The following is an 18,514-nucleotide window of genomic DNA, read 5'->3' on the forward strand; positions in this document are numbered from 1 at the left end:
CTAAGCCCACAAGAGCACCTTTCCCCTAATAACACATTCTGTGGTCACATGTGTTTAGCTACCTGAAGGCAAAAATCTGTGTCTTGTTCCTGAATGAATCCTGAGTTTCTAGAACTATGCATACAACATATTCAGTATTTGTTGAATCAATTATTAAGTAAAATTTCAGTGACCTCCAAGTTAAAATTTATGTATCCAGTTCATAACATGTTATTACATTCTGATATTTATCAGACACAGGCACAGCGGACCAGAAAGTCCTAATTGTCTCAATACCCTAGAAATGCTAATAAACCACCCTTCCAGTGCTCTGGTACACGAGTACTTCCTTTCATTGCACTGTGCTTGACTGAGCATTGCAGATACTGACCTGTCTACACAGTGAACACTAGCAAGTCCATCTACACTGTTTTTCCAAGAGTGTGTGTTCACTTCATGTCTGTGTCACCTTTTGGTAATTCTTACAATATTTTAAGCTTTTTTATTATTATAGCTGTTATGCTGATCCGTGATCAGTGATATTTGATGTTACCACAGCAATTGTTTTGGGGTACTGCAGACTGTATTCACATAAGATGGCAAACTTAATGAATGTTGTGTTCTATTTATTTTACTTTTTATCATAACACTAAAGGACTAAGTGTAATGTTTTAAGTGTTCTAAATGTCCCACAAACCAACCACTCTCCAGTCTCTTTCCCTCTCCTTGGGCCTACCTATTCCACAAATATAAAAATTAGGCTAATTAATAACCCTACAATGGTCTCTAAGTATTCAAGTGAAAGGAAAACAACAAAAAAACCCCCAAGAGCTAGAGATGATCAAGCTTGGTAAGGAAGGCCTGTCAAAAGCCAAGACAGGACAAAAGCTGGGCCTCTTGCGCCAAACAGCCAAGTTGTGGATGCAAAGGAAAAGTTCTTGAAAAAAATGGTAAGCGCTACTCCAGTGAACACTCAAATGATAAGCTAACAGCCTTATTGCTGATACAGAGAAAGTTTGAGTGGTCTGGAGAGAAGATCAAACCAGCCACAACATTGCCTTAAGCCAAAGTCTAATCCAGAACAAAGCCTTTAAGAAAGTTGCAGAAGAAAGTTTGTAGCTAGTAGAGGTTGGTTCATGAGGTTTAAGGAAAGAATGGATCTTCAAACACAAATGTGCAAGGTGAAGCAGCAAGTGCTGATGGAGAAGCTGCGGCACACAGGAATTCTCCAGAACACTGAGCTAAGGTTGATGGTGAAGATGGCTACAGTAACAACAGATTTCAAGGTAGAAGAAACAGCCTTCCACAGCAAGATGCTTATCTAGGACTCGTAACTAGAGAGAAGTTTCCAAACTTCAAAGAGCAGGCTGATTTTCTTCTTAGGGGCTAATGTCGCTGATGACTTTAAGTTGATGTTCACTTATCATAAAAATCCTAGGGCCCTAAAGAATTATGCTAAATCTACTCTGCCTATACTCTATATAAGGAACAACAGTTTAAAGCATGGTTTACTACTTTAAACCCACTGTTGAGACTTACCACTCAGAAAAAGAGATTCCTTTTAAAATGCACCTGGTCACCCAAGTGTTCTGATGGGAGATGTACAAGCTTAGTACTGTTTTTGTTATCCTTTTTGCAACCCCGTAAGTCAGAGTAATTTCAACTTTCATCTTTTTTTTTTTGTAGTTTTTGGCTGAGGCTGGGTTTAAACCCGCCACCTCCGGCATATGGGACCGGCGCCCTACTCCTTGAGCCACAGGCACCGCCCGAGTCTCGCTTTTGATCAGGCTGGTCTCAAACTCATGAGTTCAAGCTATCCACCTGCCTTGGCCTCCCAGAGCATTAGGATTACAGGTATGAGCCACCGAGCCCAGCCTAATTTCGACTTTCAAGAATGTTCCATAAGGCTATAGCTGCCAAAGATAATGATTCCTCTCATGGATCTGGGCAAAGTAAATAAAAAATGTTTTGAAAAGGATTCACAATTTTTGATTCCATTAAAAACATTTGTAATTCATCAGAGGAAGTCAAAATATCCACATCAATAGGAGTTTCAACCTTCCTGAATGACTCTGAGGGGTCCAAGTCTTCAGTATAGTCAGTCACTGCACATGTGGTAGCGACAGCAAGGCAGCTGGAATTACCAGCAGATCCTCAAGATGTGACTGAATTGCTGCAACCTCCTGATAAAACCTGAACAGATGAGGAGTCGCTTCTTATGGACGAGCAAAATTGGTTTCTGGAGATGGAATCTACTCCTGATAAAGATGCTGTGAACACTGTCAAAAGGAAAACAAAGGATTTAGGATGTCACATAAAGTTAGTTGTGAAGCAAGGGCAGAGTTTGACAGGACTGACTCCAATTTTAAAAGTTCTACTATGGATAAAATGCTGTCGAACAGTACTGCATACTACAAAAAAATCTTTTGTGAAAGGAAGAGTCAATTCAGCAAACTTCCCTGTTTTCCTATTTTTTAGAAATCCACAGCCAGGGCGGTGCCTGTGGCTCAAAGGAGTAGAGCGCCGGCCCCATATACCGAGGGTGGCAGGTTCAAACCTGGCCCTGGCCAAACTGTAACAAAAAAAAATAGCCGGGCATTGTGGCGGGCACCTGTAGTCCCAGCTACTTGGGAGGCTGAGACAGAAGAATCACCTAAGCCCAGGAGTTGGAGGTTGCTGTGAGCCGTGTGACGCCACGGCACTCTACCTAGAGCAATAAAGTGAGACTCTGTCTCTACAAAAAAACACAAACAGAAAAATGAAACCCACAGCCATGCCACCCTTTTACAACCCCCATTCCGATCTACCAGCAGCCAACAACACTGAAACGAGTGTCCACCAGCAAAACAATCACAGCTTCCTCAAGGCTCAGCAATGAAGTATCTTTAAAATTAAGAAATGTACATTTTTTGGAAAGTGTTTTTAATACTTAATATACTATAGTGTAAACATAAGTTCTGTACGTACTTAGATACCAAAGTTTGTTGTGGTGTTCTTGAAATAAGCGCACAGTATCTCTGAGGTATCTCTGACCATGATACTAATTTATTTTGGGGGCAGAATCTCACTCTGTCACCCAGGCTGAAGGGCAGTGGCCCAATTATATCTCACTACAGCCTCAAACTCCTGGGCTCAAGCAATCCTCCCACCCCAGCTTCCGCAGTGTGTTGGACTATAGGAACATGCCACCATGCCTGGCTTATTATTTTTTTCTTTATACAGCACCATGTTGCCCATGTTGGCCTCAAATTCCTGGCCCACAGCATTCCTGCCACCTCAGCCTCTCAAACTGCTGGGATTACAGGCATGAGCCACTGCACCTGGCCTCTCAAAGTATTTTAGATAGTTTCTGGGACCCAATGATTCAACCAACATTTTCTGAATTTACACCAGACACTGCAAGCTGCATTGCTGAAGTTACAAGCCTAAGGCACCATCCTCAATGGCATCTCTGTTCTGAATGGCAGTCAGAAATGTACACAGATATTAGTGTTTCATAATGGTTTATAGAGATACCTGCAAGATTTCATTAAACAAGAGAGGTGCCTTAGTGAGGCTAGAAGAGATGGTAAAAAGCACACGTTGAAGAAGGTAACACATAGAAAGGTCACAGAAAACAGCCTATTTAAAGGAGCCAGAAAACAGCCTTCCCCCTAATCAGTGGTTCTCAACCTTCTTAATGCCACAACTTATTTTCATTGTTATAGCCTGGTGGTTAGGGTGCAGGCCGCATACTCCAGGGCTGGTGGGTTAGAACCTGGCCCAGGCCTGCACAGCACTCTACTGAGGGTGACAAAGTGAGATTCTGTATCAATAAAAAAAAAAAAAAAAAATTTAAAACAAAGCTGGAAGAGTTTAAGCACAGGTAGAGGCAGAGGATGGTGGAAAAACAGAAGTACATGTTCCTAAAGAGGAAGTTTCTTCAGAGGACAGGCAGGAACGAGGCAAATCTGGCGATAAGGTCAGTTAGGACATTGATAAATAACAGCGAGGTTTGTTGGGAGACGGATGGATTTAAGAGGCATTTATCTACAAAATGAACCTGGTCATCAAGGGGTTTTAAATGTAAGAAAAAACGTTTTGGCGCCTGTAGCTCGGCGGCTAGGGCACCGGTTCGAATCCAGCCTGGGCCCGCCAAACAACTACAACCAAAAAAAAGCGGGGCGTTGTGGCGGGCGCCTGTAGTCCCAGCTACTTGGGAGGCTGAGGCAAGAGGATCGCTTGAGCCCAAGAGCTGGAGGTTGCTGTGAGCTGTGACGCTACAGCACTGTACCAAGGCCACACAATGAGACTCTGTCTCAAAAATAAATAAATAAATGAGAGAAAAAAAATCCAAGATGACGCCAAAATTTCTGGCTTAGACAACTGTGGAACAGATACGTTCACATATGATGATACAGAAGGCCGAATAGATTTACACAGAAGTAGAAGAGGGAATCGCGGCAATGACCGAGTCGAAGGAGCAAGGTGTTCAGTGGAGGGCAGAGAAGACAGCACAAGGGCCGAGGGACTGCGCCGCAGTCCGCTCTCCAGGTTTGCAGCCTTAGAACCATATAGAGAAAAGGCGCCGGGGATCAGGAGGGAAAACCGCCACAGCAGCTCGCGATTTCCTGCACAGCACCAGGAAGTCACAGCAGCAAACGGCCTCCAGCGACGCTGCCGCCTCGGCGACTCGGAAGACAGGGCGCGCGCTCTTCTTTCCTTTCCCAGAACGTCCACCTCTGCTCCCTCCGAGCCTTGAGAGACCGGCAAGGACAGGCAATGGGATAAAAGTCAAGCGGTCAGAAATGTGCGCCACGTCCTCCTCCAGGCCCCATCTGTTTCCCACTCTAAACCGCCCCAGCAAAGCTACGGATTCATTGACGTACAGGAACACCCGCGGGGCGGAAGCCCGGCCCGAGACTTCGGGAAGCTCGCCGCTCCTCCACCCTCCGGCAGTTCCCAGCTCCCCGTCGGAAGCCCGGGGGCCCCGCCCACTTCCGCAACGCCGAACTCGTCGCAGGAAACACCGGGCTTCGACCAATAGCCTGCTTCCCTGGAAACGTTACCTCTGACCTCGGGGCTAATCGGAGACAGTGGGACGAACTCCTCGCGAGAGGTGAGCTTGAAGCTGCCTCCGCCATCTTGGAGATGGGAGACGGGCGATGGTTGTGGTCCTTCTGCTAATGCAAACAACTAAACGGGCACATTAGTCACCTCAGGGTGAGGCTATCGTCACTGTAACTGTTGACCAAAGCTACAGAGTGAGGGAGGGTGTGAAAGCCGAGCGCGGCGACGTTGACAGCAGCTTCACCTGCCTTCTGGGACGGCAGGAGTGAAGCGACTGAGGACCGGAAGGATGGTGCAGTCCTGTTCCGCCTACGGCTGCAAGAATCGCTATGATAAGGATAAACCTGTTTCTTTCCACAAGTGAGTCCCGGGCACGCCTCGCGGGACTGGCCGTACCTGGGGCCGGGGGCGCGCGGCCGTTTGGGCTGGGGGCGGAGCCGGCGCGTGTCCGCGCGAGACCTAACGGGAGGGGCGGGGCGCGGCGGGGGCGGGGCCGGCCGGGTCCGGCGGAACTCGGGCTGCGGCGACGGTTCGTGGCGCTCGAGGAACCGGTCCCGGGCCGGGGTCCACTCGTGGCCTCGGTTGGCGAGTTAGGGGCTTGCGAGGACGCGTTGATTTTGTCACCACCAGTCATAGAGAAACCGATGTGTAATATCCCCTAGGCGCGTATTTGAAACAGAAACAAAGGCCTTGCAGAGGACCGAGAAATCACTGTTTTTCCTTTTTTCTGTGGATGGGAGGCAGCATCACACCGTTTAGGGTTTTGTTTTATTTTTTTGGCTGGGCTATCAAGGGCGGTTTTTGGACCCAGTGTTTGGAGTCAGCAGCCTTTAAGGACCCTTCTGTCTTAGGGAAATCTGCCGGTGTTTCCCAGACGAGTGATGATAGTGTCAGCGCGCGGTGGCGGTCGCGGGGCCGGGGAGCCGCTGCGGGTGGAGGAAGCCTCGGGAGAAACTGCCCCGGAGCTTCCAGGGCTGTTCATACAGCGGTTAGTGCAGGTGGAGGTCCAGGTGGAAAACATTTACTCGAAAATAGGAACAGTGCAGAATTTTTTTTTTCTTTTTAGACAGTGTCACTTTGTCGCCTTAGGTAGAGTACTAGGGCATCACAGCTCACAGCAACCTCAGACTCCAGGGCTCAGGCGATCCTCCTGCCTCCGCCTCTCAAGTAGCTGGGACCACAGGTGCCCGCCACGACGCCCGGCTATTTTTTTGTTGCAGTTTGGCTGGGGCCGGGTTCGAACCCGCCACTCTTGGTATATGGGTCCGGCGGCCTATGTTAGGTGTTTTTTGTTGTTGTTGTTGTTTAGCAAGAATTCCCTGTTGTGTACAGATAATAGCTAAGAAATCAGGGGCGGCGCCTGTGGCTCAGTGAGTGGGGCGCTGGCCCCATATGCCGAGGGTGGCGGGTTCAAACCCAGCCCCGGCCAAACTCCAACCAAAAAATAGCCGGGCGTTGTGGCGGGCGCCTGTAGTCCCAGCTGCTCGGGAGGCTGAGGCAAGAGAATCGCCTAAGTCCAAGAGTTAGAGGTTGCTGTGAGCTGTGTGACGCCACAGCACTCTACCGAGGGCCATAAAGTGAGACTCAGTCTCTACAAAAAAAAATAAGAAATCAGATCCAGTGGTAAATACATGAATTATTTATTCATAAATAAATATTATAAAAGGAACATTTTAAGTATGCCTTTGGGAATTTTTTTGGTGGGGAGCTTTTTATGTTTAATGGGGATGTGGATGCAGTTTTATGTGTGAGATGGACCCTTTGGAAATAAAAGTGCAAGAGCAGAGAGAACTCCAGTGTGGACGTCTCCACCCTGGGAGAGGGGATAGAACACTTACAGGATTTAGCTCAGTATGTCCTGATACCACCTCTTGGTCAGTACTTCAAAGTGTAGAGGTAAGTCAGGAGATGGCGACAGGATCCCGTCCGTTCAGCTCCCCACTCCGTATTTCTTTTCTTTTGACATAGTTTCACTTTATCACCCTCGGTAGGGTGCCGTGGCATCACAGCTCACAGCAACCTCCAGCTCCTAGGTTTAGGCGATTCTCTTGCCTCAGCCTCCCCAGTAGCTGGGACTACAGCCCGCCACGACGCCCGGCTATTTTTTTGTTGTTGTTGCAGTTTGTCCTGGGCTGGGTTTGAACCCACCACCCTCGGTATATGGGGCCGGCACCCTACTTACTGAGCCACAGGTGCCACCCCCCACTCCACATTTCTGACGGCATGCCAAAGGGAACCTAAAAATATGGAAAATGCTTCACTGCCACTCGAAAATAGTTAAGGATAACATTCACAGATCAGAAATAAATGTGCTTCTGCTGATGTTAAACAGTTGATTGAATCAAAAGAAGGGTTAACCTGCATCTTACCTCTTGCCTAAAAGAACAGAACCTGACAGGCACCTGACAATTTGAAATCTGGGGACTTGAGGATGCTGAATTTTACCAGGGATTGCTACCTAGTTTGTACCTCTAGAGGCCATTTCCAGCAGAGATTTTCTAGGAGTATCTCTTCTCCCAGCTTCTATATAGTGGCAGTGGAGAAAGCCATGCTATGCAAAGAAAAGATCTCACAGATCTTTACAACAGCAGACTCAGCCTCTACCCTACTGCACATGGAAGAGAAAATCTAGAAAAGGCAGGCAGGTGCTGTGCCTCACACCTGTAACCCTAGCACTCTGGGAGCCAAGGCAGGTGGATCGCTTGAGCTCAGGAAACCAGCCTGAGCAAGAGTAAGACTCTGTCTCTAAAAAAAATACCCCAGCGTAGTGGTGGGCACTTACAGTCCCAGCTACTTGGGAGGCTGAGGCAAGAGGATTGCTTAAGCCTAAGAGTTAGAGGTTGCTGTGAGGTAGGATACTATGGCACTCTCCTCAGCGCAACAAAGTAAGACTCTATCTCAAAACAGACAAAAAAACAAAACCTGGAACGTAGGTTGGAATCATCCTTCTTTGGTTTTTTCCTAATCCCCCAGTTTGCCAAATTCTTGACCTAGAAAAGTAAAATTGCAATGAATTTAAACTTCTAACTACTTCGTTTTACCTGGACCTAATGGATTAAGAGCCAAAGCAAATAATTCTATTTATTTATTATTTGCCTATAATATGATTACCTCAGATTTTATATGCACTTTTCGGGGTTTTTTGTGACGTAGATAGAAAATTGCTGGTAAAAAATATGAGGACACATTTAGTCTGTAGTATATATTTTACTCGAATCTTTTAGTAACCTCTATATGAAAAGTTAAACATTAATAAATGAGATAGATAACTGGAATTAATCTTTAATCAAATACTCCTTGGAATGTTAGCACCAGTTTAAGATAGTTCTTTCCTAAGCTGGAAAGTCTGGGTGCCTTTTTTTTTTTTTTTAAATAAAGTCAGAACTGAATTATGTCTTCCTTTTAGGTTTCCTCTTACTCGACCCAATCTTTGTAAAAAATGGGAGGCAGCTGTCAGAAGAAAAAACTTTAAACCCACCAAATACAGCAGTATCTGTTCAGAGCACTTTACTCCAGACTGCTTTAAGAGGGAGTGCAACAACAAATTACTGAAAGAGAATGCTGTCCCTACGATATTTCTTTGTACAGAACCACATGATAAGGTAAAACATAAAGTGTTGGATTTTCTATGTATAAAATTAATGTGTTCATTGTGGAAAATTTGGAAAATTCAGAGTTATTGTTAAGAAAATAACATTAACCTAGAACCCATGACTTGTAAATAAACACTGATAATGGTTGTATACTTTTTAAAAACACAAAATACATTTTATTAAACTTAAATATCTTCACACTAAGAAACTTAATTTCATTTAAAAAATATTTAAGTCATTTTTTTTACATGTTGCAAGTCATTTTTTTGTATACATGTGTGAACATTTGGTTCCAATTTAAAAGCAAGCATGTGTGGTGGTTACCATTCTTGTGATATTTAGAAGGATGATGTCCAGTTCCTTCCAGGTTACAAAGGGTATTAGTTCACCATTTTTTTAATGGCTGAGTAATACTCCATGGTATACATACACGTTTTATTAATATACTCATGTACTGATGGGCACTTGGATAATTTCCACATCTTAGCGATTGTGAATTATGTTCCTATGAACATTTGAATGCAAGTGCCTTTTTAATAGAATGACTTTTTTTCCTTTGGGTAAATACTCAGTAGTGGGATTGCTGGATCAAACAATAGGCCTACTTTTCGTTCTTTGAGGTGTCTCCATACTACTTTGCATAGAGGTCATACCAGTTTGCAGTTCCACCAAGAGTGTAGAAGGGTTCCTTTCTTTCTGCATCCACTGTTTGGGGACTTTTGGATAAAAGCCATTTCACTGGAGTGAGGTGATATGTCATTGTGGTTTTGATTCACATTTCTCTGATGAGTACAGAGCATTTTTTCATATGCTGGCCATTAGTCTTCTTTTGAAAAGCTTCATGCGTGTTTTTTGCCCACTTTTTAATGAGGTTGTTTGATGTCCTCTTATTTTCGTGCATTTAGATTCTAATTATTAGCCCTTTATCAAATGTATAGCATGCATATATTTTCTCCCATTTTGTAGGTTATCTGTTCACTCCCGTGATTGTTTCCTATACAGAAACTTTTTAATGTAATTCGGTGCCATTTATTTATTTTTCTTGTTGCCGTGATTGCTGTGACCATTGGGGTCGTCTTCATAAATTCTTTACATAGGCTTATGTCTATCATAGTTTTCTAACTTACTGTAATCATTTTGTAACTATACTCCTACTTACATGTTGATAAATTTTGGTTTTTCTTTATCATCGACAGTTTAATTTAAAAGTACTTTTTTCTCTTCAGTTTTAAGAGCTTAACTAAGATGCATTGTTTTATCTCTTTCTTGCATCCCGTTTCTACTTCAAGGAGAAAAGTTTAATTAAAACAAACTATTTTCTCACTTTGGGATTCACAAAAAAGTTTAATATTTCTTGAATAATTCTTTTAAGCTATCATTGCTAGTCACTAAATTCAAACATAGTCTGCATTACTGTTTTAGAAGGAAGATCTGGAGCCACAAGAACAGCTTCCCCCACCTCCTGCGACACCGCCCCTTTCCCAGGTTGATGCTGCTATTGGCTTGCTGATGCCTCCTCTTCAGACCCCTGATAATCTCTCGGTGTTCTGTGACCACAACTACACTGTGGAGGATACAATGCACCAGAGGAAAAGGATCCATCAGCTGGAACAGCAAGTTGAAAAACTCAGAAAGAAGCTCAAGACTGCTCAGCAACGATGCCGAAGGCAAGAGCGACAGCTTGAAAAATTAAAGGAGGTTGTGCACTTCCAGAAAGAGAAAGATGACGTCTCAGAAAGAGGTTATGTGATTCTACCAAATGACTACTTTGAAATAGTTGAAGTACCAGCATAAAAAAAATGAAATGTATATTGATTTTTAATGGGGCAATACCACATATCCTCTTTTAGCTTATAAAGGAGTTTCATTTGAAAAAATAACACTTGATTACTTATATAAAAGCAATTCAGAATATTTTTTAAAAAAAATAAATTGGATATATGCTGTAAAATTATAAAAAAATTTTTTGTTTGTAATTTTAGGATTTTTACATTTTAACAAAATATTTTGGAAGTTAAAAACTAACCTCAGACCTCCAATGTAAGTTGGTTCCAAGATTGGAGATTTTTGTTTTTTAACTGTTGACAGAGATAATGTAAAAATAAAGTGCAAAGAGAATGAGAGCAGTGAAGTAAGGGTGGTTTATGTTTAAAATTTTAAATTAGTGCTGTTGACTGAGAGAACTTATATTTTAAACCAGAAGTGTGGGTCTGATCACGGGACACTCATGCACATTCGGATTTGTGGAGTCAGAAAGCTATGTATCTTTCTGATTCAGCTGTTAGGGATAAATTGACAGGTTAATATTTGAAAAGATCAGAGCAGAAAATGAAGAGTCATTCCTTATCTAATCAATAAATAACTCTATAAAGAACGGATTTTTAATAAGTGGCTCCTATTTTCTCCCCCATTGTCTAGCATTTTAAAATTAAAAGTATAAAGAAACATTCTTCAATAAATAAGGCATTGTTATCAATGAAATAATTAAAATTGAGGCCTAATCCATGATCTGCTTTTTTATCTCATCACACCTGAGCTAAAGGACATCCAGTTCCCCAACTACAGTTAATATCTGCATCCAAGTCTCTAACAAATGTGTTGTTTTAGTACAGTTTGATTTGTATCCTAATGTGGTAATAATCTTGCACTTGGCTGATTTTGGTCAAAGTACCACATAAGAAATTATTTCTTCAGTTTTAACCCAAGTTAGAAATTATTTCACTCCCATTTACTTAAATAAGTAACTTTTATTCAAAAGCAACCTAATAGGTAGTGCTATTTTACTGAATGCTGAGATACAAACACTGAGGTTTCTGTTCAAACTGTGAGTTGTGTTCTGACTTTGTGAGAAATTTCGTTATTTGAAATGAAAATATGTTCTGAGTAACACATGATGCTATAGGAATTGTCTATTCAGATTTAGAGTAACTGTTCCACTATAATTACTACTTTTATATTTCAAAATACACAGAGATAGTTGAAGACCTTTTCGGACAATATTAAAGATGTGAAACAATGATGTTTAAGTGTCTTTTGTAGACCTGTTTTCACTGTAATAGTCATGAACCAGCATCTCAGAAATTGAAATAATGATTAGGAGATTACATAAAGTTACATAGTCTGATAACATCATTTAGAACTAACGCTAATCAGAGGACTCAAGGAACTCATAACAGTTTTTAGAAGCTAACAAAGTCTTCAAGTAGTTTGTTTCTACATTTACTTTCTCTAGCAATTCATGGAATATACGTGGGTATTTTGGAAAGTATGTCTTCAACTTCACTTATTTGCTACATAAAAGTCAAATTGCTCTGTGTGTGTCTCCAGAGCCAAGAATCCAGCTTTTATTATAAAACAGTAATCATAATTACTTAGCATTTTAGCATTGTAACTTAACCTGAAGCTAGTTTCTTTTCATAACAGATGTAAATCACCATTTGGAGAGAACCCAGCAAGTAGCACATGTACCAGCCGCTTGCAATTAAATAATACATCATAATATTTTAACACAGGGAGTTTAAAGGTACAGGGTTTTTTTTGTTTTTTGGGGATTTTTTTTCATTGAGACAGAGTCTCAAGCTGTCGCCCTGGGTAGAGTACCTTGGCATCACAGCTCACAGCAACCTCAAACTCTTAAGGTTGAGCGATTCTCTTGCCTCAGCCTCCCAAGTAGCTGGGACTACAGGTGCCTGCCACAACACCTCGCTATTTTTTCTTTGTAGTTGTCATTGTTTGGCAGCCTTGGGCTGGATTCGAACCCGCCAGCTCCAGTTTATGTGGCTGGCGCCCTAGCTGCTGAGTTACAGGCACTGCGCCAAAGGTACAGATTTTTATTTCAGAATTTGTGATGTATCATTTGTTGAAGGTTTGTTAAAGATAATTTCCTATATTGTTTATAACATTGCCAAGAAAAGTAGTACATTTAGGCTGTTCTGTCCAAGCATGGCGAAACAGTCTGCAACAGGGACAAGGTCTTAGTATGGGACAACTGGGGAGCAGACCCATGTGAATTTCAGCATTGTAAATTTGCTGAAAGTTGAAGTTTATTCTTACCTATAGTAAATTATTTAAGTTTCCATTTATGTGTATATAATCTGGCAATATTGGCAAGAAGTAATTGTTTTTTAATAATCAAACTGCTAGGAGAAATGTAGAATCATAGCATTTTAGAATTGGAAGGGATTTGGAAATTATTGAACAACAGTCTGACCTCCAAACCTTTCTCCTTCGTCTCCGGTAAGTGGTCATCCGTTTTGTTTACCATTTGCACTTAAGCAATTATTGTGTTTAAATTCTTTAAAATGGATTTCAGATTAGAATCAGTTACCTTTCTTTTTATACTTCTTTACAAGGTATACATAAACTTCACTTTGAACTGCTGCTTACTGTGAACTATCACATTCTAAATGAAGATTTTAAAATTTAAAAAAATAATTAAAATGTTTACTGATAGTATACCTATTACATGTACTAAAAATAATCCTATCAGTCTAGTAGGAACATATTAGCAAAACTTTGTACTTGGAAGTCAAAGTAAATGAGGGGATTTTTTTCTTTTAACTATAACTCCTGTGATCCATTCTTAGAATTATAACAATAATGAAAAGTACATGAAAGTTTCACATGATACGGACTTTTTAAGCTTAATATTCCCTAATCATCTTTTATTATTAATAAATTATACATACATATATAAAACACATATGGCTTTTTATAAAGTCAGTAGTAAGCAACATAATATATTTAAAAATCTATCTGATCTAGGCTCGGCACCTAGTCTAGTTCAGTGGCTAGAGCACTAGCCATATACACCAGGGCTGGCGGGTTCAAACCCGGCCTGGGCCTGGCAAACAACAATGACAACTAGAACAACAACAAAAATAGCTGTGCATTGTGTTGGGCACCTGTAGTCCCAGCTCCTTGGGAGGCTAAGGCAAGAGTTGCTTAAGCCCAAGAGTTGGAGGTTGCTGTGAGCTGTGATGCCACAGCTCTCTACCCAGGGCGACACAGTAAGACTGTCTCAAAAAACAAAAATCTATTTGATCTAAAAAAATAAAACTCCATTTGTGTTCCAGAATTTTTAAAAAGATAGTCCACTCTGAAGAGCATTTAAAAAAATATTTCCTGCTTGATTTTTATTCTTCCTGATACTGGAGGAGTAATGTTAATTGAAGAACATTATGCCTGGCTAGTGGTAGCTGGTGTTTCTGAGCATAGCATTGTGTTTTACATAGCATTGTGTTTTAAAATACAGTCACTCATGTGAAAGAATACTGAAGAGCAAACTGATTTTCAAATAAGCAAAGAAGCAATTATAATTATTATACTTCAATAGAAAAGTTCGCTCAAAGTAATATTGTCTTGTAATTCCATGTCTTGATACCTTTTTACCTTGAACATGGCTTTAGTCTACTGTGATTTTTCTAAATGCTATTTTTTAAACTAAAAGTCTATTGAAAAAATTTTGTTCTTTTCTAAATTCAAAGTATTTTGTCTTAAAATTATCAAGATTTCATCTTTAAAATATTCTCATAGATACAAATAAATGTCATTGTTTTAAACTGGTTTTGGTGAAGTAAACTGTAGAACAGTAACTGACTGGACAGGTAAATGACTTCCAGAGGGGCCGCACCAGGAGCTCTGCTCACCTGCTTTCTGCAGTACTGGTTAAAAGAACTTTTTTTTTAAGCAACCATTTAAAGTGTCTAAAACTTGTCCTAACGATATACAGCAAATGAAGAAACATTCAGGAAAACCCACGAAATCTCCACAAGAACATGAAGAGTCTGACATTTCTGCCACACCCATTTTCGCCCTAACCAACCTCCCCCATCCCAACTCAGTGCCACCAAGCTCCGGTGAGTGTGACAACTTGGGACTCGGGATCAATATACAAATTATGAACATCTCTAAAGAAGAGAGAGAGAAAGGCGGAGAAATTATTTCGAGAATAATGTGGAATTTTCTGTGGCAGCTCCACTGTGCACCCTGGGGGAGACTATTGATCTGGTTCTCATGTGGCTCCTCCTCGTGGGTGGTTTACTTCCCCTCCTCCTTTCCTGCCTGAAATGTAGGCTGTTGGTTTGAGTTGTCCCTAAGGAGTAAGAAAAAGAAGTCAAAAAAAAGCAAAAAAAACATTTTACTGCAATTGTTAAAATCCTTTTTGCCTTGGAAAAGAAATAGAAAAGGAAAGAAAACAGCAATGAAAGAAAAAACATTTGACTTTAATTATTAAAATCTTCCCTGTTGACTGGCGCCTGTGGTTCAAGTGGCTAAGGCGCCAGCCACATAGACGTAAGCTGGCAGGTTCGAATCCAGCCAAACAACAATGACGGCTGCAACCAAAAAATAGCCGGGTGCTGTGGCGGGCGCCTGTGGTCCCAGCTACTTGGGAAGCGGAGGCAGGAGACTCGCTTGAGGCCAGGAGTTGGAGGTTGCTGTGAGGTTGCTGTGAGCTGTGATGCCACAGCACTCTATCCAGGGCAACAGCTTGAGGCTCTGTCTCAAAAAATAAAATCTTCCTTATTGCCGTCAAAGAAAAGGAGAAAAAACTAAAATTATAAACTATAATTATTAAAATTCACTTTGTTGCCTTGGAAAAGAAATAGGAAGAAAGAAAAACAGAAAAAGAGGAACAGCAGGCAGGCAGCAGTCTAGCGCGGTCCGCTTCTGGGTTTTCAGCGGCCGTGAACTTGACGTTTGGGGAGGAGCTTCCTGTTTGGCGCTGGGACAGTCTGTGGGCCTCGCACAGCAGTGACCAGCTGGGGGTGGGGGGTGACGCTGCCGGCCTGAGGAGGGGCCAGACGTCCTGGACTCTGGTCACAGACAGGAAGCTCTGGAGCGTCACGGACAGGGACTGAGGCCAGGGATCTGAATGGGGTGGGGGCGAGGACGAGGCCGCGCCGAACTGTTCCACCAAGTCCGGGACCCGTTTGGCGGCGGCCACCCAAGCCTGGAGGGCCCCGGGCCTCTGGAAAGCCGCCGCCAGTGGGACGGACTCGCGTGAGTTATCTCGGGCTCACTGAGGTCCCGCGGCCCTCCCGCGCCCCTCTGAGGTCAGGGCGGGGCCGCTGTCTCCCCTCCGGTGTCCGGATCTGCCCGTGCTTCAGGCGGGAAGCTTCTAACCGGTGACCAGCTCAGAGTCGAAAAAGCACCAAGACCAGCGTGTTGCACCCGATAGCTGGGTGGGGGGTGGGGTCCCCCTGTAGCTCTTCCCCTCCCCTGCTCCCTCCGGCCCTCCAGTGGGGCCAATCTGCACAGGGCTCAGGACTGTCCGGACCACCCGGGCAGGGGCCGCGGGGACATCCGTGCAGCTCGCGCACCACCTCTTGCTTTCCTGTTGACTTACCTGGTTTCTCCCGTCCGCTCCTGGTGTCCAGAGGGCGGCTCCTGCAGGCTTCTTCCCCACTCTGGCGAGAGGCTGCAAGAAGCTGCCACCAGATCACATCCGGGTCCCCCATTCATGTTTACTTACTTGTCATCAACTGGTTTTCTTATAATGTTCCTCTTTTCCCTAGAAGTTTAGTGCTAGTAGGATTCTGATTAATTGTCCCTTCCAAGCAGATGTTGGTGTGATTGCAGACTGTGAAATAGACAATCACTCATTTTAGACCTTAATGCCTTTATTATAAGTTATTTTTTTAACATTATATTCTTGTCTCTCAAATTGCCAGAAAAGGGTGCATTACCCAGTTCTTTGGTTCACATCTTTTTTAAAAAGGCTCTTGGAGAGACAGAGTCAGTCAGTCAGTCATTCTCTCTCCACTAAAAGAAAAAGTCTCTTAAACAATGACTGAAAATTGGCATACAAAGAAGAACCAGCACCTACAGTACAGAAACTGGGGGCGTCCTCCTGGACTCATTCTATGAAGCCAGTACCACCTGATATCAAAGCCACAGAAGGACACACACACAAAAACACTATAGGACGATACTCTCACGAACAGAGATGCAAACATCCTCACCAAAACGCTAGCAAACTGAATCCAACAGCACATCAAGGAGATAACTCACCACAGTCTAGTGGGTTCATCCCAGGGATGCAAGGATGGTTCAACATACTCAAGTCAATACATGTGACTCACCACATAAACAGAATTAAAAACAAAAACCATCTGATCATCTCAATAGATGCAGAAAAAGCATTTGATAAAAATCCAGCATCCTTTATGATAAAAAACTTTCAACAAACTCAGCATAGAAGGAACATACCTCAAAATAATAAAAGCCCTATATGACAAACACACAGCCAGCACCATACTGAATGGGGAAAAGTTGAAAGCATTTCCCCTGAGAACTGGAACAAGACAAGGATGCCACTGTCACTACTTCTATTCAAGATAGGTCCAGAAGTCCTAGCCAGAGCAATGAGGCAAGAGAAATAAAGGGCACCCAAACGAGAAGAGAGGAAGTCAGACCTCAGAGGAAGTCAGATCCCATACCTACAAAACCCTTTAGGATCCTTGAAAGACTCCTAGATTTGATATATGTATTCATTAAAATCTCAGATTTGAAAATCAATGCAAACAAATCAATAGCATTTCTAAAAATAAATAATTATCAACTGAGAACCAAATCAAGAATTCAATCTCATTTACAATAGTTACAAAGAAATAAAACTATGTAGGAATATACTTAAGTAGATGAAAGATCTCTAAAAGGAAAACTACAAAACACTCATGAAAGAAATCCTAGATGGCACAAACAAATACAAAAACACCCCCTGCTCCAGGACTGGAAGAATCAATATTGTTATAATGACCATACTGCCCAACACAATCTGTAGATTTAGTACAATTCCTATCAGAATACCAAAGCCCTTTTTCACAGAATTAGAAAAAAGTAATCATATGTTTCATTTGGAACCAAAAAAGAGCCCAAAGAACCAAAGCAATCCTAAGCAGAAAGAAAAAACTGGAGGCACCACATTACCTGACTTCAAACTATACCATCTACTACGGCAACCCAACTTAAATGTAAGCACTGAAATGTTAAAAATTCTGGAATAAAACCTATAAAAACTCTTCTGGACATTTGTCTAGGCAGATAATTTATTATTAAAACCCAAAAGCAAATGCAACAAAAACAAACAAATGGGACTTAACTAAAAATATCCTAGTGTACAGCAAAAGAAATAACCAACACAGTAAACAGACAACTACACAACGGGAGAATATATTCACAAATTATCCATCTTACAAAGACTAACATCCACAGTAAGTTGTACAAAGAGCTCAAACAACTCAGCAAGAAAAAAAAATAACCCCATTAAACAATGGACAAAAGACGTAAATAACCATTTTTCAAAAGAAGATATCCAAATTTCCAACAAACATACGAAAAAATGTTCAAAATCACTAATTATTAGAGAAATGCAAATTAAAACCACAATGAGATTACCACCAACATCCCGGTCAGAATGGCCAGTATTAAAGAGTGAAAAAGCTGTGGCAGCACCTGTAGTCCCAGCTACTCGGGAGGCTGAGGCAAGAGAATCGCCTAAGCCCAGGAGTTGGAGGTTGCTGTGAGCTGTGTGAGGCCACGGCACTCTACCGAGGGCCATAAAGTGAGACTCTGTCTCTACAAAAAAAAAAAAGATAAAGAGTGAAAAAGCAATAGATGTTGACACAGATATGGTGACAAGGGACCACTTATACACTGTGGGTAGGAATGTAAATTAGTACAACCTCTATGGAAAACAGTACAGAGATTTCTCAAAGAGCTAAAAGTAAATCTACCAGGTTAGGCGCTGTGGCTCACACCTGTAATCCCAGCACTGTGGGAGGCCAAGGCCGGCAGATCACCTAAGTTGACCAGTTCAAGACCAGCCTGAGCTAGAGCCAGACCCAGTCTATAAAAATAGCTGGGTGTTGTGGTGGGCACGGGTAGTCTCA

At 42.2% G+C, this 18,514-nt stretch overlaps 1 protein-coding gene across 3 annotated transcripts; it reads left to right on the forward strand.

The window, feature by feature from the left end:
- The first annotated feature begins 4,583 nt into the window (after positions 1-4,583).
- On the forward strand, positions 4,584-10,991 carry THAP1 (THAP domain containing 1). Of its 3 annotated transcripts, none has more exons than XM_053578805.1 (3): positions 4,994-5,388; positions 8,435-8,630; positions 10,044-10,991. In XM_053578805.1, the coding sequence occupies exons 1-3, from the start codon at positions 5,318-5,320 to the stop codon at positions 10,413-10,415; spliced, it is 639 nt and encodes a 212-aa protein (XP_053434780.1). In that variant the 5' UTR covers positions 4,994-5,317; the 3' UTR covers positions 10,416-10,991. The 3 variants fall into 3 exon arrangements, with proteins under 3 accessions (XP_053434781.1, XP_053434780.1, XP_053434779.1); XM_053578804.1 differs by lacking the exon at positions 4,994-5,388 and adding an exon at positions 5,549-6,016; XM_053578806.1 differs by lacking the exon at positions 8,435-8,630 and having other exon boundaries at positions 4,584-5,388; positions 10,044-10,282.
- The last annotated feature ends 7,523 nt before the right edge of the window (positions 10,992-18,514 follow it).

Source organism: Nycticebus coucang, chromosome 24 (genome assembly GCF_027406575.1).
Source record: "Nycticebus coucang isolate mNycCou1 chromosome 24, mNycCou1.pri, whole genome shotgun sequence".
NCBI classification, from domain to species: Eukaryota; Metazoa; Chordata; class Mammalia; order Primates; family Lorisidae; genus Nycticebus; species Nycticebus coucang.